The sequence below is a fragment of the Microcebus murinus genome, chromosome 5 (assembly GCF_040939455.1).
Source record: "Microcebus murinus isolate Inina chromosome 5, M.murinus_Inina_mat1.0, whole genome shotgun sequence".
Lineage (NCBI taxonomy): Eukaryota > Metazoa > Chordata > Mammalia > Primates > Cheirogaleidae > Microcebus > Microcebus murinus.
Genome location: NC_134108.1, coordinates 104,600,964 through 104,628,699, shown reverse-complemented (window position 1 = coordinate 104,628,699; position 27,736 = coordinate 104,600,964). Strand labels below are relative to the sequence as shown.

The 27,736-nt window shown below is 38.7% G+C and overlaps 1 protein-coding gene across 3 annotated transcripts in view; it reads right to left on the bottom strand.

The window, feature by feature from the left end:
• Positions 1-26,572, bottom strand: part of KIF6 (kinesin family member 6) — a 358,750-nt gene extending 332,178 nt beyond the window's left edge. For 2 of the 3 annotated variants that reach the window (XM_076003384.1, XM_012778297.3), the window contains exons 1-3: positions 26,414-26,572; positions 22,617-22,726; positions 17,569-17,643 (exon numbers count right to left, since the gene is read on the bottom strand). In XM_076003384.1, coding sequence (XP_075859499.1) covers positions 17,569-17,643; positions 22,617-22,726; positions 26,414-26,479 — 251 coding nt within the window. In that variant the 5' untranslated portion in view covers positions 26,480-26,572. Of the gene's footprint in view, positions 1-17,568; positions 17,644-22,616; positions 22,727-26,413 lie in introns of those variants that run through there. The other variant, XM_076003385.1, reaches the window with a different exon arrangement.
• Positions 26,573-27,736: the final 1,164 nt, after the last annotated feature.

Sequence of the window (27,736 nt, the reverse complement as noted above, 5' to 3'; positions counted from 1 at the left end):
ATCCACCTTATATCTGTCATCAGCATGATTAATTTTAATATATTTTGTTAGTGTAAATATTCCCCCAAATATGCTACACATACTATCATATTTTGGTTAAAATCTTGTAGCTTAGAGCCAGCCTTTCTGGGCTTAAATCCTGGCTCTGTCACACATTAGCTGTGCAACCTTTGCAGGCCACTCAGTGTAGCTGAGCTTCACTTTCCGTTTTCATAGAATGAGGATACTATTTCTAACAGAGGGGATTAAGCCCATTACTCCGTGTAAAGCACTGTATCAATGAGGATCCCAATAGCAAACATGTGGTACACTCCACCCATGGAGGGCCCGGTTCCAAAGATGTGGGAGCATACAGAAGAACTACAAGGAAGAGTGCTGGAACCTGAAGTGGATTTGTTACTAACCATAGGCCTGAAAGTACAAGGAGAAGGAAAGGTTACCAGAATCCAGAAGGAGAGAGAAAGTTATAAAGCAGCGGTCCCCAACCTTTTGGCATCAGGGACTGGTCTCATGGAAGACAGTATTTTCCACGGTGCAGGGCGGTGGGGGAGGCAGAGCTCAGGTAGTGATGTGAGCCATGGGGAGCAGCTGCAAATACAGATGAAGCTTTGCTTGCTCACCTGCTGCTCACCTCCTGCTGTGTGGCCTAGTTTCTAAGTTTCATGGAAGACAATTTTTCCATGGAAGGCTGGGGGTGGGGGTGGGGAAGAGCTCAGGCAGTGATGAGCAGCCCAGTTCCTAAGAGAATGGATCTTCAGTTTGAAGAAAATAGCCAATCCAAGGCGACCATGCAGGGAGAAAGCAAGGGGGAAAAATATCTTCACCTGGCTGTCCTCCCCTCCGATCTCTTGCTGGGGTTTTCCACTGGCTGACCCCCCTAGGAAGCCAGAGGGTAGTGGGCAGGTTGCTGAGCCCACATAGGTCAGCCTGTCTGGACAGAGAAGAGGTGGAGAAGAGAAGACAGGAGATACACCAGGGCAAATGAAGAGACCCAGTTCAAGCCCTTCACTGTACTGAAACCGTTTGATGACTTTAAACATCTTACCTTTGACAAATATACATCACTATAATTACTGCAATTATATCATATCAATCAGTACCAACTGTGAGGAGAAGTTTACAATTAATATAACCCTATTTTCATTTTGATAGATACATACCAGAGACCAGGAACTCATTATTTATTCAACTTATTATGGCCCATGAGAAAAGAAGTATTACAGGAGCCAGTAGTATCCTTTCTCAGATTTCCCAAGAAGCTGCTACAGTATTTTGTAACTGAGCCAAACCCATAAGGAGAAGTGTGGTACGGTACACCTCAGAGACATATTCCCCAGAGCTTGGGCTTCTACCCTAGAACAAATGGAGAGTCATGGGGAAGAAGTAGAGGACTGTATAAAATCTAGCTTTTTATTTATTGCGAATAAATACTACCTATTTTTGAAATATATTTACTGTAGAAAAAGTTTAGAAATAGTAACCTGAAACTTATTTTATTAGCTCATTACTTAGAAATATAATGTAAAAAGCATGAAAATATATTAGTTGATCTTTAAATGTAAAATGCAAAAAATAACAAACATCAGTTCATGAAATGCTGCTGTCATGTATTTAATAGTTTGATAATATGTACATTTCAATATACATTTGGTCACAAAGCCAAACACAATGCAAGGTATCATTTTAAATTTTGTTAATAAATCAGATTTTTATTATCTAATGAATTCAAAGTACGAGGAAGAGTGTGTCATTTCTTAAATAGGGAAAAGTAAAAATATTTCTTTCTATTTACATAATTACATTATTAAATTTTTATCAGAATAAATTATATAATGTAACATTTACTAACACTATGATATAAACTAAAATAATGCTTCCTTTTAATCTGTATGCCAAATGATTGCATAATCTAAAACTTCCCAAGAGGGGTTTTCAATATTATATTATAATGAAAGAGTGAGTGAATCTGCAAGGGCAACAAGCAGGCACTCAAGGTAACTATGTAATGACACTAGAAAAATAGGCAGAGGACAATTCTGTAAAGTCTTGCATGTGACTTTAAGGGATTTACACTTCATTCTGTAAACAACAGTAAGTCATCCAAGGTTTTAACTGGTAAGGAATAAAATTGGTGCAATAGTTTAGAATGATTAACAAGGCAGTGTGAAATGCCCTGGGGTGGAGGGTGAACCTAGAACAGGTGGGCAGGAACCTGAATGAAGGTAGGATGGGGAGTGGACAGGCAAGGACAGACAGGAGGGAAACAGAGAGGGAGAGGGAAAGAGGAGGAGAAAGGGAGGGAAAAACAGACTGTGAAGGAAGAATGAACAAGACTTGTCATTGGGTAGATGTGGAGGACAGGGGTAAAGGAGGACTCAAAGCAACCTCAACGTGTCAAGCATAACACTGCTGTTCCACTAACCGGAGAGAGATCAGGAGTGGCAGATGGGGGCCGAAGGTAAGCCGAGAAACAGCAAGGGAGAGAAGGACCGTATCCAGATGGAAATGGCCACAGGCTGAGGAAAATGCAGCCACAGAAGAGGGTCCACTGCCCAGTTCAATCCACTGATCGAGATGTGAACTTCAATGAAGAGAAAACACAGACAGAATCATAGGGAAAAAGAGTTCAAAGTAGGAGCTGTCAGATAAAATACAGGATACCCAGTTAAATTTGAATTTCAGATAAACCACAAATAATCTTCGAGTATAAATATGACCCTTGCATCATTTGAGACACATGCACACTAAAAATTTGTTCATTGTTTATCTAAAATTAAAATTTAACTGGATGTCTTATTTTTTTATTTACTAAATCTGGCAACCCTAGTTGGAAGGGAATTAGGAGATAAATTTCTGAATGAGGCAAACACAGCTGGAGACAAAGGCCCAGGCAGCAAAGGTAGTGAAGAGAAATGTTTTTGAGAGAAGAGGAAAGGAAGAGAGGCTAGGAGAAAAGCCAGACGGTGGCAGAAAGGGGAGGGCTCTCTTCTGATAACCTTTCTCCGCAAAGTCAGTGTCAAAAATGCTGAGTGTAGAAGGAAATTAAGAGGCTCAGGACAAGTGAATATATAGAAACTTCTGTTCACTCTTGTAAATTCTATTCACTGGGGGAAGGCTAGAGCCCTTGAAGTTTCTCTCAACCCTAGGTTTCCATGATTTAAGATCTTCCTGCACAAATATTTCAGTGTTTTTGGCTACACAATTTTATATATTGTTAGAATTTCTATGTGTGACAACAAAACTATGTTACTTAATGTAGCCATATAAGAAACAATCTTATGAAGATAGCTTGGTGGTAGTTTCATTAATAAAAGGTGACTGTTTTAAGTTTTTATGAGAAAAAAATGTTTACATGAGTCAAATGCATCATTAAGAGAGATGCTGTTGCTTAAAGAAAATACTAGCATCAAATGGAACATTGAAAACATGTCACAGTTTAAAACATGCCACTTTGGGGGGAAAAATACTATTCACTTGCTCTGGTGCCTCATTCTGAACGTCCTGGGAACCTCAGGCTTGCTAGACTGACCCAGTCCCTGTGGGACTGCGATAAAAAGAGAGAGAGGGATTCCTACTCCTAACAGTCAATGGGAAACACTGGGACCAATATAGCAGAGAACAGGCTAAATGTCTATTAAAAAACAAAATGAAACAAACAAAACTGAGGATAATCTGTGTTAGTTAACAACATGAGGGAAAACATTTGGAAGATACCATCCCAGATAAAAATATTAATTTCTCAACATTCAGGAACTAACTCCTCAATTGGTAGAGAAAAACCATAAATCATTATCTTCAGAATATCTCAACCTGGCCTCTGAAGAACTTAGAGACAAACCTGTCTGACCCTGATTATTCTCACTTCTTTCTTCTAATACTTATTTGGAAACAATAAAACAAAACAAAACAAAAAACCCCCAAACTTAAAACTCAAAAAAAAAAAATGAGTCTTTCTATGCTCAATTTTTAAAAACCATCTAACTTTCCCCAAAAGAACTGTTGCCATTCTTTTCATAACATGATGGCCATATGGTGATACTCTGCATTTTGGTTTAGTTTAACGTCACTGTAATAGATCATTCATAATCATGCTCAATAATAATTTTACTGAAGAAGTTTCATACCTGCCTTTTCACCTGCACTTCTAATCTTAGAGAGGCTTAGACCATCAGGTAAATTGCCGAAAACTTTCTCAATATGCTAACATTGTGATATATGACTCATCACGGTCAGGCCTTAAACATAGTTGAACATGTTTACAGTTCAAATAGAATAATGTTATATTTTTTTATGTCTAACAAGAATGATGGCTATATCACTGAGGTATGTATTTCTGAACCTTTGTTCAGTACTTATTTTGTCAGGCAATCTCTAAGTATTTTTCTATACCAACACTTTAATAATTTTTCTTGAGGCTAATTAAAATACAACCTTATTGTACTCTTACTGATCTTTAAAGGATCTGCAATATGTGAGATGAAACAGAAGTTAACCTCAGTATTTTCTCATGAGAGAAGAATGTACTGGACTTTATATACATAAGCCTCACTTTTAAAAGTGGCATAACAATGCACCAGATAGAACAGAAATGAAGTAGCCTTTCAGCATCAAAAGGATACCTATTATAAACGACTCTCATCTACAGATTACCTTAAGGAAGAATGGATTCGCTTAGGTAGTAATGGAAGGGCATTTGAGGAAGCAGAGGGCATGCATGGAATTAGGGTTAGAGTCGCGCTAGGCAGACCAATGCACACATGTGCCCCAGGGAAGTCAGTACCTGTAAATATTCTCCGGGAGCCACTTTTTATAGCTCATCTGAGGCCTCAGACAAGGGAAGGAAGAGAGCTACTAAGGGTACTAAACTAGCACAAATCCAGACATTGAGACTTTCCTAACTCAGGTCACATGGTTTTCTAGCTCCATAACCAATGCCTGGTGTATGTAAAGTGTGAGGCACGTTGCCCTTCCAATAGTCATTCTCTCCTTCTTCCTTAGTAACCAAACCCCAGATTTCAGCTGGGCACATTGCCACCCACCTAAAAGAACTGCATTTCCCTGATTCACTTACTGCTTGGTGTAGCCATGTAACTAAGTTACGGTTAATGAGTTCTAAGTGGAAATGTTGTGTGAGACTGCTAATGATTCCCATTAAAAAGGAAGAGCTACAATTTCTTCCCCTACTTTCTCCTTCATGTTGCCCAGAAGTTGCATCTTTGGGCTGGAGTTCAAGCAGCCACCTTGTACCACAAGATGACATGGTAGAACAGCAAGCGAGAAGGAGCCTGGGTCCTTGGTGGTCGGGGAGCTGCCAGTATAGCCTTGGCTTGCCTACCTCCAGGTTCCTTTTATGTGAGACAATAAATGCTTATGTCTTTAAGCCATTATTGTTTTAAGCTTTTCTGTCACTCACCGATGAACCTACACATTATCGATTCAACTAAAATGTATGAATATATATGTAAAATATCTCAAAGTATTTACCGCCTGACACATAGTAGGACCCTAGTGCATGTTAGTGCTTCTTTATCTGGTATGATATAACTACAACCAACCCAAAATATACTGATGTCTATAAACCTCCCATTATTAGATAGGACTCATTGTTAGATACCACAGGAGGGTACAGCCAAAATGTGAACAAGCCTTGCTCTTATTCTTTTTTTCTATAGTTGTCCTCAACCCTGAAATATAGCCTAGGTATCTCCTAATTGATTTGGCTTTGTTTATTCTGCCTATGTATCCAAGACAGAGGTTTAACTGCACAGCTTGTTTTCTTATTCCTCTTTTTCTGGCCTCACCAACACACTGTCCTTTGGTAGAACCTCTCCCTGTCTTCAAGTGGTGTAGGTAGAGCTGACAATCAGGTTGGGAAGGCCAAGGTAATCAGAGTACCCTATCCTCTAGTGACGGTGATTGGTTTGGGGGTATAGATGTGACTCCACAGTTCTCACGTGGACATTCTCCGGAAGATATTAGGAAAGACAATGTCTTGTCTTGAGGGTGGTGGCTCTGCAAGCCTGTACACCTAGAGCTGTCAGCCACATGGAGGAAACTGAGACTGAAGTCGACACATTGCTAGACTTCCTAGTTATGTAAGCCAATACATTCCTTTTTTTCTTTGTTTTGTGGTGGGTTTCTCTCTCTTATCATTGAGAAAGTTCTGGAGACTAACATTAGACTGGTCATTTTTCCACGTGACCTAACTAGTTCATTGGCATGCATATTAAGGATAAAATAGATTGGGAAACCACAGAAACAACAACTTTTCAGTATCTGTATTAATTTATTCTTAGTACATTAAATTTTTGACTCGTATAAAATTGCTTATAGAATATTATTGATATCACATGGAAACTGGAAAATCTTTGGAGCCTTGCCTTCGTCTAATAGAGAGATATTAAATTATGGTCATGATTTTCATCCTTCTAATTATTTTTAAAGAAGGTACTCAAGTTTTTACATCATACCAACATTTAGAAAATGGCGGTGGTGTGCTCTTTTAGTGTTTCGTTATTTTGGTGGCTTCTTTGGAAATCCAGATTGTATTGTCCGGCCCCGATAGAAATACTCCACCAGAAACAAAGATAGAACAGCACCTTTCAGTACAATCTTCCCCATTAAAGAAGCAATTCCATTTTTTTAAGTATCATGCAACAGAAGATTTTTTTTAAAAAGGATACTTCTTAGTTATAATATTAACCCTGCTTTTTGTCTCAGTGAGAAGAAAATCTGGTGTTCTCATGATTAAGTAAACCAAAATTAAATTAGAAGAAAATGGAATGCTGATTGTCAACGATTCTAGAGCTTGAGAATGAACACAAGTTAGTAAATATATATTTAAATCTCTACAGAGCCATGGATGAAGAATGTTTTATTTATGAATAATTACTAACACATTTGGCTAGGCACCCAAATTCAGAGTGAAAACACAGATATTCCAAAGTGAAGATATACTATACTTCTATTATCAGCTAGATTGAGGCAAAATAGGGTTTCAGGAGAGACAAACATTCTTAACAAACAAATAAAGAATTCAGCCATTGTGATCTTCTTTCTTTTTCAACTGTTTTAGCTTTTATAACAAAGTTTTTAGTGTTATGAAAGCCTTTTATGGCTCTAAATATGCTACAACTATATGAACAACACTAATTAGCATGAATTCAGTGCATGACTCTATAATGAGAATTTTCATTAATTAAAATAGATGGAAATACGAAAGCATTAGCAGTAAACAATTTGAGGGAAAACACCTCGAAGTTACGTGAATACCTTTGGCTTGCATAGGAACCACGTGTCTACCTAATATCCACGGATGTTTACTGGGTATTTACTATGGGCCAGCACTTTATAGGTGACTGGGAATTGACAGTGAACAAAACAGAAAAAGGTCCCGGTCCTTGTGAAGCTGATGTTCTAGCAGAGGAGACAGGTGATGTACGACGGTCAGTACACAAGTACATTGTGTACCAGAAGATGAGAAGTGCTATGGAACGAAAAAGAAATTGTAGAGTAAGGTGGGGGGCTCAGATGTGCTCTGGGGAGGTTGTGGGGCGGGATGGGCTGCAGTTTTAACTACGGCGGTCAGAGTCAGCCGCATTAAGAAGGTGACTTTAGAGCAAAGACTTTAAAGAGGTGATAGTGTGAGCTGATAGATAGATGTGGGTATTTGAGGGAAAGAACATTCCAGGTAGAGAAAACAGACAGGGCAAAAGCCTTAAAGCTAGGGGTTTCTGGAGTGTTCAAACGTGAGGCAGAGTAAGTAAAGGGGAGAGTATTAGGGAAACGGTGCTATAAGGTAAGCTATCAGCACAAAGGTGAGGCAGATCATGGAAGGCAGGCCTTTGAGCAGGGCCCCTTGTTCAAAAGGCAGGGAAAAAGTGCTGTTAAAGGTACTAAAATAAAAACTTTTCCCCTTAAAAATGTTTTAGTACTTATAAAATAGGTGTAATTTATAATTAGAGGAATAATAAGAACATATGAGTAAATAATAAAACTTCCAAGTTGCAAAAATATGTTGGTGTTATAATTTTATGTAATCCGAGTCAATAATACTTTATTAATATATTGTGATTGATCATATTAATTTTCTGGCTTACTTTTCTACATACCCAATATTTTGATCATCAAAATTTATATTTTTAGCAACTTCATTTTCAATTTATGCAACTGAAAGCAAAGTCAGTCACTTTTGGTAAATACAAGATCACAAATTATATATATATATTTTTTGAGACAGAGTCTCACTTTGTTGCCCAGGCTAGAGTGAGTGCCATGCGTGGCATCAGCCTCATTCACAGCAACCTCAAACTCCTGGGCTCAAGCGATCCTCCTGCCCCAGCCTCCCGAGTACCTGGGACTACAGGCATGAGCCACCATGCCCGGCTAATTTTTTGTATATATATTTTTAGTTGGTCAATTAATTTCTTTCTATTTTTAGTAGAGATGGGGTCTTGTTCAGGCTGGTTTCGAACTCCTGACCTCAAGCAATCCACCTGCCTCAGCCTTCTAGAGTGCTAGGATTACAGGCGTGCCCAGGCCACCATGCCCGGTCCACAAATCATTTTTGATAATTTTTAATTTTGAAAAAGATCTTTCTGTTGATGGAACTATTACTGAAGCTAAGAATGCTTTATAGGCTATGACAATATTGAGCTAAATTTCTGATAAATTTTTTCAAAATATAAATTTTAGTTTAAGCTGATAATTCTTGTAAAATAATTTTCTAAAAATATTTAACTCTAACTCTACATGAAATTAGTTTCATATTAATTTGAATTTAATCTTTAATATAAATACATAAAATGCATTTTAATGTCTCCTCTGATAGTTCCTGTTAACTTGTGGAGGCCAAATAAGAAACTAAAAGAAGTCATGGTAAATACACAATTCAAAACGCCTGTTTATGCATTTTATCACTGTATCTACAATTACAAGGAAAAATTAATTTTAAAATTATCTTCCTCATTAATAATTGGGTTCATCTTAAGTTTCATATGAAAATATGAAACTTTCCATTGACTGTTATGGTCTTTAAACTTAATTTCTAAGACTGTGGATTAATTAATTAATTTTTTAATTAATTAATTTCTAAAACTGCAGCAGTTTTCAAAATCAAAAAGTTTAAACTCTAAAGAATTCTAATAACTCCTTGATATATTTTATTCCAATTTCAATATGCACACTTTAATTTTAAAATAATTTACTAAATAAAGTTTGCTGCCTGAGCACCAGAAATTTCTGTCTGGGTGGCTCAGGCAGAAGAGGTCCCAGGTACTCTGAGACCTATAGGACAGCAGCCTGCCAAGCAGGTCCTGGTGCTGCCCCCATGGGAAGCCCTCCTCCCTGGCATGGCCACATTGCTACTTTGGCCCATGCTACCACATGTGCTATCAGCAATCTGGGTCCAGGTCCCAGCATGCCCACCCTCTGGGGTCCCCGTGGTGTCCTGGCCTGCTCCAAGGTACACATGGCCAAACGCAAGTGTGTGGGCACTGCTGGTGTGTGGGCTGTGCCTGAGCCTGCGTGGGCACAGACTGCTGCTGGACCACAACCACATGTGTGCTGCTGCTCCGAGGATCTCCTCTGCTCAGGCTTATGCTCCACTGTCTCACTGCACTTCACTTACAAAACACGCATTCAAAGACAAAATTGTCAAGAATTTTAAGACAGCAACAGCTGAGGATTAAACCAAGCGTGGAGCCCCTTTCTGTGCAGAGCCAAGTACGACTGCACCAGGCCCAGGACCAGGCAGCTGGGGCTGCTTCTAGGCCGTCATAAGAAGCTGGCCTTTTCTCCGAGTGAAATGTGGAGCCACTGAAGGGTTCTGGGCAGAGAAGTAACATCCTATGCTCCACTTGCGGTCACTAGTGAAGATGAATATAGATTTTGCATTTCATACTAGAGAACTAGGCTCAATAAGCTCCTCTGATTTGAGTATTAAATTTGATTTATACAACTATCATTTTGCTTTGGGACATTCAATATGAACTCAAAAATAATTTCCAAATCTTTACTTAGGCCAACATTTGGTATAAGCAAGGTAGATCAAGTGTACTTATAAAAAATGCAGCCTTGTTTTAATTAAATGCATTTGGTGTAATGAACAACAAAATGACAAGACGGAAGGTAATTGTAAGAATAGGAGGGCACACAGAAACAGGGATTTCCTCCAGGCCTCCAGGTCTCTCAGGACCCTTCTCCTTGCAAACCTTTGTCTAGGTTATAGCATTTGCTGATTCACAACTGTCATCTCCTTGTCCGCAGTGATCCCTCCAGATTCTCATTCTCTACCTGACAGCCTTTTCGCTTCTGCTCCTGTTGCTGGCAGCCTGATTTGTCCACATTTTCCCAGTTCACCCTGTCAAGAGAGAGTCTGATGGCTCCAGCTCATTTCTATCTGGGCAATGCTTCTAGCTTCAGATTGACCTCCTAAGTCACAGGTAGCCTTTGCATTGCTGACCTTGACTCAGGTTCCTTCGGCCACAGCGTCACAAGGTTACACATGGTCCCCATTGGAAACTGTGGGTAGATCAGTCTTCCCTTATCAGAAGCTGCGAGGATGGTAAGCATGACAATGACATAACTGGACCCTCACCCAAAATGTCCTCTCACATGGCTTGATACCTTTCATCTCAGTGCACAATTGTGCCTGAAATTCTATCCAGTCTTGGACTAATTTTTGCAAACAAGGATCTCTTTTTATAGCACAGATTCCTCTAAGAAAGTCAAGACTTACTTGCGGTGCTTGATATATATAGCTAGCATTCAGAACTATTAGCTGCGTGCGTTTCCACATATCTAATCTAATTATTTTTCTCTGAGAATAGCTACCCTGAATGAAGACATCTTCTGGACAAAAGGAAGAGAGGTCATTTGGAGCACATGAACATTTGACAAGAGTACGGGGGAAGGATACCACAGCTGAAGGACCATACAGGGACATGGACACCTGGAGCACAGGAGGAAAAAACTCAGGAGGCGAGTAGCAAAAGGGAAAGCTGCCTTTCGTTTCTCACCAACACCTACCCCCCAGCGGCCAAGACAAAGCAAACAGCTCAATGTTGCCTGTTGATAATGGCCAAGAGGAAAGAGTTAACACTGTTGAGTCTTTCTAAAAAAGTCACACAGGGCTGGGCGTGGTGGCTCATGCCTGTGATCCCAGCACTTTGGGAGGCCAAGGTGGGAAGAGTTCGAGACCAGCCTGTGCAAAATAGTGAGAGCCTGTCCCTAGGAAAATAATAATAAAAAATACTAGTGAGATATGGTGGCATGTGCCTGTAGTCCCAGCTACTCAGGAGGCTAAGGCAGGAGGATCACTTGAATCCACGTGTTTGAGGTTGACGTAAGCTATGATCACGCCACTGTGCTCCAGCCTGGACAACAGAGGGAGACCCTGTTTACAAAAAAAAAAAAAAATTCAAATAGGATGAGGACTGAAAAATGTCTACTGATTCAAATGACATGAACATCACTGGTGAACTATCTAGGATGATTTTGGTGAAACTGAATGAAATACATAAATGCTGGGTGTCATAAAGCAACTGAAGAATCAAAGGACTATGAGAGGAAGATCTATTCTAGTCTCACATCTATAACCCAATTTCTGTGTGACCTTGCAGAAACCAATTAAAAGCTCAGAACTCCAGGTTTCTCATCTAAAATGGGAATAATAATGCCTATCAACCAGTAGGGTGATTGTAAAAATTAAGTGATATTACATATGTGAAAGTGCTCTGAGACTGGCAAAGCTCTATATAAAATAAAATATATTTTTAGTGTTATCAAATACAATAAGGAAATTTGTTCCAGTCATTTAGGATCAGAAGTACATTAAAAGTTCTGACCAAAAACACATGACAAAGGAAAAAATTAGGCTCAAACTCACTGAGAACAATAGAAATTCTGCTAAAAGAGTTATGCTCCAAGTAAGGGAACTTTCAAATGAAGATATTTAGATCTTCAAGTGATAAAGCAGGAGATAAATTTACTGTAGTAGTTTCCCCAACAATTTAAACAGCATGTCTTAGGTATGGTTATGCTTTTGCCAGTCAGTTATACATTCAAATAAATATAGCAAAAATCTTTCCAGTTTTAATCAATCACTACACATCTATGTAGGAAGGATTCTCAGAAGGTCTTGCATTCTATATGCTTTATTCACATATAATTCTTTTGGAGGATATTGAAGTGAATAATAATATCTAGAAATATATTTGGATCATTTGTGAATACATCCTCAAGTCCTGAAATAAAGATCTGAGATAAAATTGCAAACTTGTGCCTCAGGAGAAACCAAATCTAAAAACAATTAAGGGGGGAAAATACACAAAGAAAAACATGCCTAAGTTGGTAAAATCCTGAATTGGAATGAAAAATTCTTTTACATAAAAATGTTGGTGGAGAGCCAAAAATGGTTGATAGCTAATACATATTGAGCACATACTATGTACAGGGGCATGTGATTTTCATGTACAGTTCCTTTAATTGTTACAGCAAATGAGGTAGATAGTATAGTATCATTTTCCCCATTTAAAGATACAAAACTTTGGCCAGGCCTTATGGCTCATGCCTGTAATCCCAGCACTTTGGGAGGCTGAGGCAGGAGGATAGTTTGAGGCCAGGAATTCAAGACCAGCCTGGGCAACATAGCATGACAACATCTCTACAATAATAATAATTATTATTATTATTATACTTAAATGTTTAAATTCAAGAATAATAGCAAAATCACAAAAGTCAGTTATGTAATGTTATCAGGGAATTCAGTGTAGCAGGAAGTGAAGCCAAGTTTAAGTACATATTTATAAACAATGCATCTGGTGAAGTGTAATTGTGGCCAGAAGTTAAACAGATCTGTGGGAATCAATGAGTTTGTGTATAATTCAGTGGTGACCAGTGTTCTCTGCTTAAAAGCCAACTTCGAAAAAAATAAAATTTTATTGGCTGGCAAATTTTACTGAATTTCAAATGGAATTAGTTTTTGAGTCCTATGAGGGAGGACTAATGTAATAATTTAGATTACCTAACTCACTGAATAGAAGAACATCATAGAACAAATAACACTAAACTTTTTATAACTGGGAATATTTCTTAATACTTTATTTTGAAATAATTATAAATTTATAGGAAGTCACACAGAGAGTATGCAGTGGTCCTGTATACACTTTGCCCGGTTTTCCCCTATGGTTACATCTTGCATAACTGTAGTACATTACCAAAACCAGGAAACTGACATTGGTACAATGTGTGTGTATGTTTCTATGCCATTTTATCACATGTGTAGAGTTGAGTAACCACCACTGCAATCAAATACAGAACTAGTCCATCATCACAGAGACCCACTGGTGTTGACATTTGGCCATTGTGGCAACCCCTATCTTAGGGACTTGGCTCCATGGGGAGAAGCAGCTAATCTCCTCGCTGGCCTGCCTCAAATACTACTTCCCCGCAAAACTTGAGTTCAGAACAGGCAGCCTGATGAAGTATTTCCTAATGGAGATTTATTAAATAATTGCAAAGATTCTTGTACTTAATTTTCAATAATCTAAAATTAAAGCTTCATAACTTCTCTCCATTCATGCAGTCCTATACAGTCATACGGCATCATGTCACTGATTTGGACTAAGTAAGGAAAGATAAGTCTAAATTAATGAGACTTCTGAAATATACAATTTTGGAAAGAAATGTGATTAATTTTATTTAGCTTAAATTGCATACAGTAACAAGAACTACAGTGTGTTAACCCAGCAGAGTAACTTTTAAAGGGGCTGTTGAGAATGTGTTCCTGAAGGCTACAGTTTCCTTTTGCAGACCTGCTATATTATATAATTCTTTAAAAATTGATTTGCAATTTATGGGGATAATAAATATCACTTCAAATATTGTGTATAAGTGACACTTTATTAGTATTTTATGTTTCACCCTTATTTAAAAGTCACAGAATTCAAGTTTGCATAAAATATGAATATACTGTATTTTTAAAGCCAATCAAAAAGTGATTCTCTCCTGAGGATCTTAACTTAATAAGTTAATTTGCTTCATAACCCTCTCCTTCAGAGATGAGTCAAAGGAAAATGTAAATCTGCTCCATCCTTCTATTCACTGTTGTAGCACACACTTCTGCAGAGTAGCAGCTTGGATTAGTGGCAGTATCCGGACCCCTAACCCAACAGAGAAAGTGGGCCTCACACCTAGCAGACAGGCACACCATGCCCACAGTACATGCCGTGCCCTCCCCATAGACAGACACGAGGGTGGGCCACAGGAAATAGAAATGGCATGCTCAAACAGACAATGGCACCCTGAAATGGCAGAGATGAGCTCACCACTAAGAATCACCAAACATATGATAAAAATCTGTACCAGGAAAGCAAGACACCAAACTCATCAGTAGAATAATACACACATTTAAAAAAATGGGATAGAAAAAAAACCCAATGTTTTAAAAGAAGATAATAACAATCTTTTCATTTCCTAGAAATGAAAAATAAAATTACAAAAAAACAATATAGAGGTAAACAATAAGGCAGAATGCATATGACTCAAAGGGAAATTACTATGCTGGGAGTTTAAGCTAAAAATTCTTCTAGAACTCAGAACCAAAGGGACAAAGAGATGGGAGCCATGTATTGACAGTTATAATATTTGAAGGATAGAATTGGTAGTTCTGGAACTTCCATTTCCACAAAGAAAGAATAGATATGTTGGAGATAAAGAAATTATTTTTTTAATTATCAAAAATATTATCAACATCATGACCCTTGAACATGAATACAAGGGTTTTCAGATTGAAATAGCTGAATGGGAGAAAAGAATACATGAAACAAATATCTGTACCTAAACTCACTGATATGAAATTTCATAAAAACAAAGAAAAAATATCCTAAAAACATCTAGAAAACAGAGATTTCCGAAAAGAAATAAGAATCAGATTGGCATTGACATCTTTTCAACAACCCTGCATGCAAAGAGACAATGGACCAACATCTTCACAATTCTGAGGGGAAAGAACCTTTAACCTTGAATTCTATACCCAGTCAAATGCCACTTAACCATAAAGAGAAATGAAAGGCTTCAGAAGTTCCCCAGTCTTGAACTCGCTCTAAAATGTTATTAGAATATGGTTACCAAAAAGGAATCCAAGAAAACAGACATGAGTACTGTTTCTTGAAACAGTGATGAGCAAAGCAATACTTATAACTTGGAGGTAAATTTAAATAAATGTTGATAATAAAAATGATTCATAACAATCCAAAAAGAAGTACCAGCTGATCTCCACAATGCAAGTTGTAGGGGAACGGGAGAGGCAAAGAAAGAGTATACAAAGGTTCGTGACTGGAGAGAATAGAGAAGGGAGAGAGGGAGGTAAGGGGAGAGAGAGAGAAATTTTAGATATTAAGGAAAATACAAATGTTAAAATATCTGTATTTAAACTAGAGGTGTTGAAGTACAATGGCCAACTTGAGAGGTAAAATGGAAGCAGCAAGAACAACACTAAAGAGCACAAACCAATGAAAAGCAAGAAAGGAAAAAATATTATAGCAAGTATAACAAATGGGAAAAATAAAATAAGACAAGAGGAATAACTCCAAATACAGGTATGGTAATCATAATAAATATAAATGGGTTAAAATAACCAATTAAAGATCAGTGACTCTCTGGGTTTGGCTACAAAGTTAAAGGCAGCTAGCTATGTTTTATTTACCAAGCCCATACTTAAAAACAAAATGTCACAAGGCAGCTGAACTAAGAGATAGAGAAAGATAAACCAGACAAAGGCTAACAGAAATAAAAATAGCAAAACTAGTTTCAGGGGAAAAAAAAAAAAACAGATACAAGGAGAAAAGTAATAAAAAGGACAAAGAGGAATATTTCCTATTGATAAAAGATAGGACCCACTAGGACTAATTTGAGCTGTTTGGATAAAAATGCTCTTGCCTGTAATTTCTGAAATCTTGTTATCTTTGAGTTGAGTGTCTTTGCCAAGTCAGTGAACAAAACAAAGCCCCTGCCTTCATGGAGCTTTTGTTCTAGTGGATGCAGACAGACACAAAAACTTACAAACTACACAGCAAGTCAGATGGTAACAAGTGCTAAAAGAAATAAAGCAAAATAGGGAAGGGTCAAATACGCAATTTTGAAGACGGCAGTGAAGAAAGGCTTCGTGGAGAAAGTGGAATATGAGCAAAGATTTCAAGTTGCTGAGGAAGCGCCTGTGCAGATTCCTGAGGGAAGAGAATTCCAGGCAGAGGGAACAGCAATAGCAAGCAGTCGCTGTAGACAATGAAGTCTAAGTGAATTCACCGAGAAGGAATGGCTAGCAAGGTAAGCGGAAAACCAAGAGAAGAAAGTGGTTGGAGGAGGACAGAGTACTTAACTGTGTGAACATAGGGGATATATCAAGTATCGTGAGGACTGAGAAATGACCGTTATTAAATGTACCAAATAGAAGTCACAGCTGATTTTGACAGAAACAATTTTAACGGAGCAGTGGAGACCAAAACCCTGATACGAACAGTGCTTAAGAGAGGAACTGAAGTAGTGAATAAAGCCAACCATTTCACATAAATTTTCTATGAAGAAAAGCTGGGGAAAAGGGCAGTAGCTGGAGGAGAAAGTAGGATGGAGATGAGAGAAAGAGCATCAGTAATGGGAAGAAAACCTAGGCATCTATGAAATAGAAACTGAGGCTCCCTTTCCAGATGGTTTCATGAAGTTTCAAAATAAAACACACGAGACCAGCTATCTGGAAAATGACATACCCAGATGATTACTAAAAGGAAGGACAGTTTAGAAATACTTACCATCCAATCAAAGTGAAATGAATTTAATCAGAGAGGTGTTATTGGATTATAATTAAAATAGTTTAAGCCAACTTGATTATAATTTACCTAATGAAAGAAGACTGTATTAAAAGAGAAAGGTTTGGTTTGAGTAGGATTCATAAAACACGAGTTTGAGAGACAAAATGTGACACTGTGTTTCCAGAAATGTCCATTAAAAAAGGTATACAGATTCGTGGACTTGAAAATTAGGTTCATTTAGACTATATCTTAGGATATTAGGTCATAAAAATCATCTAAATAATTTCAAGATCAGAAAGCAACCTTATTAGCAGTAGTTTCCTATACAGATTCCCTACAAGAGGACAGTGTGCTTATCAAAGGGATTGAGCGTCTAGTCCCTAGGAGACTTTGCAAATACTGCCCTTATTAGTAAATTGGCATTCTTATTAGTTCAGTATTCTCATGTGAGTTTAGTTCTAATGGTCAGCAGCTTGGAACTATGTGGATATACTGAAGCAAAGATACCTAGAAACTAAGGGTCAAGCTTTGAAATGACACTGAGGTAGAGAAGGGCCAACCATCATTAGGTCTCCCAGGTGCCATTCACACCTTATCCTTTCTCCATCCAACCACGTTTGAAGTACTGTGCTGCTATCATCATTACATGCCCTGCAGCCGCAGTATATAATTGATATACTAAAGTACATTACCACAATTATCTGAGAATTGAAGACAAGATGAAAAACCACTAACCCACTGTATAAAATATGGGAAATCCTACCTTTCAGCAACTGGTTTGGCAATGTTTTCAAAAATGGTCTCTTGGTTTGCATCCTGATCAAAAATCCTTTGAAATCTGCAATGTGAAAAATGGTAAATATTTAAAGGTTGAGCCTTCAAACACTATTGGATTAATAAATCTTGTTTTTCTAAAAGCTTTGTCAATTACCCCATATTTACATCACTGGGCTTACCTAACTTAACACAATGTTTTCCCTGTAGTCCCAACTACACTGTGCTCTTGTACTCCTGTATACAAATGGTGGGTAAACAGTATTGCTTTGAAAAGATCTGCACAATAAATCCCTCTGAAAAACTGCAGCAGCTTTGAACAAAATAATAAACTGTGTGTTTTTTAGCTCTCAAGAGGGACAGTGTCTGCAATTGGCATGAAATTCAAATCTAGATAACTGCATGAAATGGAAACCCAAGAACAGGATGTAAACAGCCAAAGAACTTCTGATGTCTGACCTGTGAGTAAAGAATACAACTGTGAATTGTATGACTATTGAACTTAGTTTTAATATTTTGAACTCAAGTTTATTTTTCTACTAACTAGGTAGTACACCCTAGTATCAATCATTTAATTCTCTGGATTGTTTTGTTTCATTTTCTTAACCATGAGCCAAAAGTCATAAAGCATCCAAGAAAACAAAGAAGACCACTAAAAAAAAAAAAAAAAAAAAAAAGTCAAAAAGTAAATTGAGATAGACTTGTCCTGCAAAGAGAAGTTTTTATCAGATTGGCAACGGCTAGGGAGGTGGGGAGGTGGTATGGTATCAATTTCACTCTTCTCGCAGTGCTACTCTGACTTAGCTTAGCACAGAATTACAAGCACAGTGGAGTACCTGGAGTAGGAGACACAGAATCTGTTCTTACCACAGCAGGTGGTAAGTCGCAACCAGCAAGTATGGCCTCCATTAAAACATCTCGAGGCTAAAGAGAGAGAGAGTGAACGTGCAAACTGGGCAAAATGTTAACAAAAAGGCAAATCTCCTACAAAGAGTATGTGAGTGTTAACTGGGTTATTCTTCTACCTTTTCTGTATATTTAAATTTTTTCAAAATAAAAACTGGGAGGGGGAAGGCACTGTAAAGCAACAACTTTAAAACAAACACTTTGAGGGCATCCGAAGCAGCTTTCAGAGTGGCTTAGGAATCTTTGGTCTGCGTGCCTGCCTGTGCAAGCGAACTGAGTGCATGTTCAATTAAGTTAGAGATTGTAAGTAAACCGTTTTCACTGACCTGGGGTTCGAAAGGACATCTAGCGCTGGACTGGAAACAAAGTGGAATGAAATTCATCATCCTTAACCAACGTTAACTTCAAAAGATCCCTATATCTGATCTATCTCCATTTTAGAGAAGCAAATAATCAACTATACAAAGAGATATTCTAAGGCACTCTGGCTATTATGCCATGTAGCAGGCAATATTATATTTTAGACAGCAATATTTAGCATTTAGTGTGCCAGACCACTCCTCCAAACTCTACAGGTGCATCCCAGCTTTAGACATGAACACTAACATAACCCAGAGCTTGACATACACACGGCTGCTGAACTGTTCTTCAGACCACCGTCTAGAGTGATGTCTGAGCGCAGATTTTTAGCAGTGCTTTTGAGAAGGATGATAATAAGGCTGGTTTGCTTCTTTTACCAGATTGGTGATGACTGGGTGAATCAATTAGCCATCCCCACCCCACTTCATTAAGTAAAAGGAATTATATCTACTACCACATAAACAAAAGAGACAGCACAAGTTTTAAAGGAGGCACGGAATCACACACACAGAATGCATCCTGAAAGGTACCTTATGTAAAATTAATTACAGCATTTTCATTTACTAATCGATCTATTCGTTCCGCAAGCACATACTGAGTGCCTACCACGTATCAGGCACCTCTAACAAGGTTTAAATTAGACTAAAATGTAATTTTAGCATAATACCTCTAAAGCGCATTGGATTCCTCAGGGAAAAATGACATCTTCCACTATTTACAGTAACAGATGACAGAACCACAAGCAATCCAGATCCCTCTGTGTTTATTGGCTTTTCCCCACATATTTTCAAATGAAAATTTTAGTACCAAAGTTTACAATAAATCATGAAATGTATATTCAACACCAAATATCATCATTTCAAAATATTTTATTTTACACAGTGTAGTTGCATGGTAATCTGAAAAGGGATTGTGATCAGCTGTCTTCTGAAAACCACTGAAGAACAAAATAGAATCACAGAGGGATGAGAAGAGATTTTAACAGGTTCAGTCTAATCATGAACAGAGAAAGAAGCTGAGGCTCACAGAGATAAAGTAGTCACTCATGGTCCTAGAGTTCATCAATGATACTTCTTGAAACATGATGTAGCTTTCGTGATTCCTAAGAGGTCCTTTCATTTATTGGGGCGTTGTATAGACTTTTTCTAAACTCCATTTCAAACTCAGCATGTGCACATCTCCTCCCACCCCAAACCGTTCTTCTACACTCTTCTTCATCCCAGAAAGTGAGAGCTCCATTCTTCTAAATGTTTAGTACAAACCCTTAGGGCCTCCTTGTCGCCTCCTTTTCTACTACACTCTGTATCCAATCCATCAGCAAACTCTGTCAACTCCAACTTTCAAAATATATCCAGAATCCAGTTATTTCTCAACATTCCCACTGCCACCACCCTGGGCCAAGCTACCATAATTTCCTGCCTGGTCTCCCTTGCAATAGCCTAGCTGGTCTTCTTTGTCCCCTTACAGTCTATTTTCCACATGTCAACAAGAGTGATCGTGCTAAAACATAGTGATATAATTTCATCCTTCCGCTCCAAACCCTCCATTGCCTTCTCATGGCACTTTGGAGGAAAGCTAACGCCCTCACGAAGAAATATAAGGCTCCGTGTGATCTAGCCCCTCTGCTACCCCATGCCCTGTCTTCTTCCCCTCTCCTCCTTGCTTACTCTACTCCAGCCACGGAAATCCCTCATGTCTCCTTAAACACGCCAGGCATTCTCCCATGTTAGGGACTTTGCTCTTGCTATTCCATTGGCCTGGAATTCTCACTCCAGATATTTGAATGGCTGCCTTCCTCACCTCCACCAAGTCTTTGCTCAAATGTTGCCTTTACTATAATGCCTTCCCTGACTAACCTATTAAATGTTGCAACCATCCCTCTCCTTTGCTACCCCTCATCCCAGAACTCCTCTTTCCCCTTCTCTGCCTTACTTTTCTTCATGGCACTTAATACCTTCTGACATATATTTTGCATATTGATCCTTTTATCTATCTCCTCCCAGTAAAACGTAAGCTGTGTAAGAGCAAGAAACTTGTTACGTTCCCTGCTGTATTCCTAGCAATTAAAACAGCACACAGTGGGTAGTCAATAAATTTTCTTGGGGTAAAATTGCCTTTAAAATGTTTAAATATACATCTCTGAACATATGATTAAGTTGAATATTTTATTCATTTTTTTATTTTAAATATCAAAACCAATGTTTTTAATTAAGAGACTTAAAAATAAGCAAATTGTGCTTTTCCAATAAGCATAGGTTTAAATACACTGTGTATCTACATAATGTAAAGAATACTTTGGGAAGGGGTGATAGAGACATAGTCAATTGTTCCTATCAATCAAATGATATCATGCTCAATAAAATGTTTCAGCCCAACTATTGCTTCATAAAGATTGGCCTAGGAGAGCCGCAGTCATGTCATAGCTACTAAGGTTTGCAGCATGCTTATTCAGTGGGATAACGTCCCCTTTAGAAAAAGTCAGTCATGCATTATAGGGCTACTCTAAGGATAGAAGGAAAGGCAATGAGGAGTCACAAAACAAGGTGAGGACCACTTCACTGTGCATCCATGTGTTAGCAATCTCTGCTTGTACTTACTGTAAAAAGAGACACAATAAGAAGATGGGTGGAGGGAAAGAGAAGACATATATGTGAGAGAGAAAAGGTAGAGTTATGAAGACCGAGGGAAATTCTTTATGAGAAAAAAAGATAAGAGCAAATAAGAATTTAAAAAGAAAAAAGAGAAAGAGAGAGAGGCAAAAAGCCATAAAAAAAAATCTGGGATAATTTTACCCAAAGAGCAAAGACAGGAATAGTTTCAAAATAGGACATTTGTAAACCATTCAGAGAGAAACCCAAGAGAGTAATTAGGATTCCTTCAGCAGAACCCAGAAATCCATCACCAAAGTTTGGGCCAGAGATCAAATATGGATTTAAGTTGAGCTCATACTTCTCCAAAAATCAAAAGTAGGGATTAAAAGAAATGGCTTAATCTGAAACTGGAGAATAAATACAGTATGAAATACCAATAATTCCCAAATTCAAGGCCTTCATACTAGAAGAGCATTTAGACCAAAGACACTGATGACTGTCCAAGGTGGCTTTTTAGTACTTTTCACTTGAACCATTGAGTTGGGCACTGCTTAAGAGAAATATAGCACAATCCATAAATGTCACAGGATATGTTATTTAAAATATTCTAGTAGTCACATTTTAAGAAAAGTAAAAAGCAACAGGTGAAATTAATTTTAATATACACTTTAACCTCATGTATCCAAAATTGTATGATTTTGATCAATAATCAATATGAAAAAAAATCTTTGAGATATTTTACATTCTTTTGGACTGCATAGATACAGAGTGTACATATGTGCATATCAGGTCCATATGTCATTTATGTTATAAAGAAGGCTAACCTGCACAGTACACAAAGTATATCTTAAGTTATCTTTAATAAAGTTTAGTCATGTACTGAAACTTCCTGTAAGTACTAAACCACAGTAGATCGAGTAGGAAAAGGATAACACTAGATAAACAGGTAGTAAAGAAAGGCTAGAATCTTGAAATAAGATCTCAGATACAAAAGTATACACTCTTTTGATCTTGGGCACAGCAGTAAAAAGACAACTTGAGTTCTATCTACTAGATGAAACAGAGCTAGCTGCATTGCATTCTTCAGAAGAAATGGTACTAATGATTTCACAGTGGACACTAATGGAATATTACAGTTCAGTAATAAAACAGAAATGAAAAACAAGAAAGATAAACTTACTTAAATCTGTAGCTTTCTCGCTTATTATTCACAAATCCATCTGCCAAATCACGTGGTAAGATAATTTCCAAGCTAGATGTTACTTTTTCATCTTCATCTATGGAATAAATCTGCAAATATGAATATAGCAAATGGACATAAATGGTAAAATTACAGATGTAATTATGACCATGTTATACAATGGGATTAAAATTGTACTTTTAAGATAAAAAGTCATGATGTAGTATAATTTGGATAATTTTCCTCTTTGAACTGTGTGTGGACTCAGACAAATATATGCAACTGAACAAGAACTAAAACCCAAATTAATACTGTATCAAAGCCAGGTCACCTTTGAATGATTTAATATTCAAATTTGAGCATTTGAGTGCCTCTGTTGTTGTCAGTGAGAAACTAATAGTACTGAATGCAACATATTATCTAGTCTTGCTTTGGTACTACAACCAATAAATATTTCTGAGTTTATTGAGTTTACAAACTACTAAGACACAGAGATGAAAGAACTAGGTCTGACACATCTCAGAGAGCTCACAAGAATGCTCTAATTCAAGTTACGTTCAAAGAAGCCCAAGGTTCTATGAGACATATTCAGGCATCTGATAAAAGACATATGGTTTCAAAAGACACATGTAATTCACGTCTTTGATGTTGTTGTCAAAGTTCTCATCCCAGTTCAGCTACTAATTAGCAAGTAACCAAGGAGAAATCACTTAGCCTCTCTGAGCGGATATGGAAATGGAAGATCCTAACCAATGCCCTTACAACTGTAACATTCTGATTCTCTTCTTGGTTTCCTACCCCTTCATTTATTGGACAGGAAAATCAAGAGTCAAACCTATAAAAAGGTCACATATATTAAATAAAAGCATAAGATTTGGTGTCCAGACTTGGGTCCAACACTGAGTTCAATTTACCAGCTGTGTGACCAGCCAACACTTTCAGAATCGAGGTTCTTTATACATAAAATGAGGAAAACAGAATTAGCTCTCTTACAAGATTGCTGTGGGGATCAGATGATGTAATGGAAGTGGAAGTATTTTGTAATGCACCATAAAAAATGTTAGTCATTAGATTTAGAGGTTTTTAAAAAAGACTTCTTGTCTTTCACCAGGAAATAAAATTCTTTCTAACAGGCAATACTTCCTAAGACCCATTAGATGCTTGATTATGGGGGGGAAAAGGTCATATTCCTAAGCAAGTAAAATGCCTATCCAAATCTCCAGAAAGCTTGAATAATTTCCTAAGTACATTTTTATTGAAACCTCTCATTTAAAATGTGAAGATGTCATGTAGAAAAGTCATTCTGCAAAACAAAATCTTTGTAGAAAGTAATGGCATCAGGCTCAAGGCTTCCTGGCTATGTTTTCTCAAGAGATATTTAAAAATTATATTCCATAGGGTACTACATTAAAAAAAAAGTTTAATAGCTAGACAGGTGAGTGAAAGGGGTGTGTGAGACATGAGACACAGAGGAGTTCGAAATTTCAAACATTTTTTTTTTAATCTGTATCTCTCAGTGCTCAGCAGACGGAAAAGAAAGTTGACTGCAGTAGAAACAATGATTCTTCACAACTCTGATTAAGCCATTCTGAGGCATTAAAGCCATTTTAAGGCATTAAAGCCATTAAGCCATTTTGAGGCATTAAAAAAGTCCCTTAGAGTCAGAAAACTTGGTTAGTTTAACATACTAGCTTTCTACCATTCATCATAGAAGTATTTATTATTTGAGATAAGGTAGTCATTTCTTTAAGAATAGAAAACAGCCAAAACAAATGGAAGGAAGAATACGAAAATGTTTTGAAATATACAAAGCACTATGCAAATGAAGAGCATTTACCATTGTTAAAATTATTAGGGAGGTGCATTTTATGTGTCTTCTTTATTAACCTATATATTATAATCTAATTTATAACGCCTTAGGTGATAAGATTTATAAAGTAATGCAGCTACAAAATGAAGGGAAAAGAAAAAAAATACCTTTGAGTCAACTCTTAATTTAATGGTACAAAAAGCATTTCCTTTCAGTCAGAGAAAAAAACTATACAATTTTTTCTGAGGAGGGGAAAAGATATGGTGCTAAAAAAAAAACATGGTGTTTCTAAGGGAAAACAGGGATACACTAACTCGCTATTCATTCCTGTTCCCTTCTTTCGTGTATGTGGCATAATGTTACATCTCGGTAAGAATCTAACATGATCAAAATACAGTGTGACACCTAAAATACTGGAGGACCCATAAGACTCATCAAATAAATGCAAAAGGACATTAAAATATCCAAACACTGCATTTTAGAGAAGAGAAAGTTCAACATTAAATCCAAGACTGTCCATCAATACCCCTCCTCTCGCCTTCCCCTATCCATCCTTTCACTTTACCATAACCTAGTATCTGCTTCTGACTTCTGAATCTGTGCAGATAAGCCCAATATTCTTAGCTAAGAATCTGGGTAGATGCATTGCATATAATATACTTTTTACATATGATGCACTTTTAAAAATCTTTGTATGATTGCAAGAGGAAGAGAAAATGGGAAGATACTCACTGTTCTTTCCACACTACCTTAGTCCTTGTTTTAAATACATAAACTACATAAGGTAAACACTAAATTATGAGATGCTATGATGTTACACATATACACATACACAGTATAGATATGGGATTGAGATAAACTGTTAATATTAATAATATACCCATTCCAGGCGCTCATGAATATGACCCAAATTGCTTTACCTAAATTATCACTTTGGGAGGCAAAAAGGGTTTGTCAGAAAAGGAGAATAGCTTTGGATTCAAGGATCCTTCATTGAAATCACAGTTCTGAATGAATCCTTCATTGAAATCACTAGCTGAGTGCCTTGCCTACATAATTTAACCTGAGCCTCAGTTTCCTCACCTGTAAAATGAAGAAAATGCCACCAACCTTGCGCAGTTCTTGTGAGAATCAGAGATAATGCAGATAAAGTGCCTGTCGGGTGGGGATTTCTCAAGACATGGTAAGAATGACTATGCTCCCTTCTAGGGAGAGAGAACAATGTTTTGAAACATTTAAGAAGCATACAAAGTATCTTTGCTCAGAGCAAAGGCAATGCCTTAACCTACTCTCTACCCTTCTGAATTTAGCACACTAGGGAAGCACCTAGTAAATGCTCAATTAGTGTTTTCTGAATGAAGTGTACATGAGTATTCTTTGGGTCAGGATGCACAAATATCTATTTCTGCGATGAGTATATGTCAAGGTTCATGTTCATGTTGCAGAATGACAATGTAGCTAGAGTAAAAATTCCTGAGGACCCCCTGCGTGCAAAATACTGAATATGTGAATGTTTTGTGCATCTCTATCATTTCGGACTCGTATAAACACGCATCTGTTGCGTGCACACGGTTGGCCCAAGTGTGAGACTGTACGTTGAGTGTACCTGCGTACGCAGAACTGCGTGACGGCTTCCCAGAAAGGCGCAGGAAGGCCTATGCGAGCGTGCAAACAGGCCTGCCGTACGCGCACGGGTCCGCCCCTGCCAGGCACGAGTGCCGGGGCGCGAGGGCGGCCCCGCGCAGGTCTGCCTGCGCCCACGGGACTGTGCCGGGTGGGAGCGGCCTGCCTGCCAGGGTCGCATCCCCGACGGCGCCGCGAGGGTGTCCGCGTGGCCGCGGGGCGCGGCGATCGCCGTGTGCGGGATTCCGAGCCGCCCCTCGCCCGCCGCCGAGCCCCTCACCCCGGCCCGGCCCCTCACGTGCCGCCGCCCCGGCCCGGCCCCGACGCCCCGCCGCGCCGGCGCCCCGGCTGCCCCGGCCCGTACCCCGGGTTGCTGCTTCCGGACAGGGGGCTTCACCCTCGCGAATATCTGGATCGTCTGCCTCACCATCTCCTCCCTCGCTCTGCACTGACCCTTGACCTCGCTCAGGCCGCGGCTCCCAAAACTTCTGAACTCCCACCACCTCTGGCGACCCGCGGCTTTAGCAACAGTAACTAGGGACGCTACCCAAGGAGCACCGCGGCACTCAAGACCCCGCCTCCCAGCCCTAATTGGTCACGGGCTGAGGGGGCGGCCCCAAGGGAGCGGAGGAGGGGCGGGGTTGGGGCGGGACCGAGCGGGGGGGGGGCGCTACGCATGCGCGTGAGCAAGGTTCTGGGCTCCGGGTCTAGCGCCGGATCAGGCCTGGACTCGGGTGGCTTAAGGGCTGGCAACCACCAAGCCTTGTCCCGTTCCTTCACCCATTCTTTCTCTGTGCGCTTACCTTTCCTTTTTTAGCACCGAAGTCATTCTGCCTGTGATTATCTATTCATTAAAGAAATGGTACGTTGTGATGCTCAGTGTCCTGGCTGGGGACTCTGAGCTGAGCAGAACCGCCCGGCCGTTTGGCGAGCAGGGCCTGATGCAGGAGGCAGATTTTCAACGCGAGATCACAACCGAGGGATAAGAGCTGTGCTGCGGCCGGAGTAGACGTGGGGTTCTGTCTGGCTCTGTTTTGGAAGAGGCGAGGCTGGGGACTTTCCCATGCAATGGTCATGTCAAGAAAGGATGCGCTCCTTAAATACTGTCAGCGCATGAAAAGACGGTCAACATCATTACCCACCAGGGAAATATAAATCGAAACCACAATGGTATGTCACTGTACACCTATCAGAATGACTAGAATGAAAAATAGTGACAACGCCAGAGCTGACAAGGATGCGGAGGAAAGGTGGGAATGTGTAATGTAAAACATACATTATATGTGAGCGATACAGCCGCTCTGCAGAACGCTTTGGCGCTCTTGGCATTTATCCCAGAGGAATAGGATTTGGCAATCGCAGTCTTGGGCCTTTATCCCAGAGACATGAAAACTTGTGTTCACACACACAAAAAGCCTGTGCATAAGTGTTTATAGTACCTTTATTTGTAATAGCCCCAAACTGGAAACAACCCAGATGTCCTTCAGCCAACCAATGGTTAAACAAACTGTGGAATACTACTCAGCAATGAAAAAAGGAAGAACTATTGATACATGTAACAACTTGGAGGAATTTCTAGAGAATTATATTGTGTGAAAGAAGCCAGACTCAAAAGTTAAATTCTGTATGATTCTATTTATATAATACTCTGGAAATGACAAAATTATAGAGATGGAGAGAAGATTAG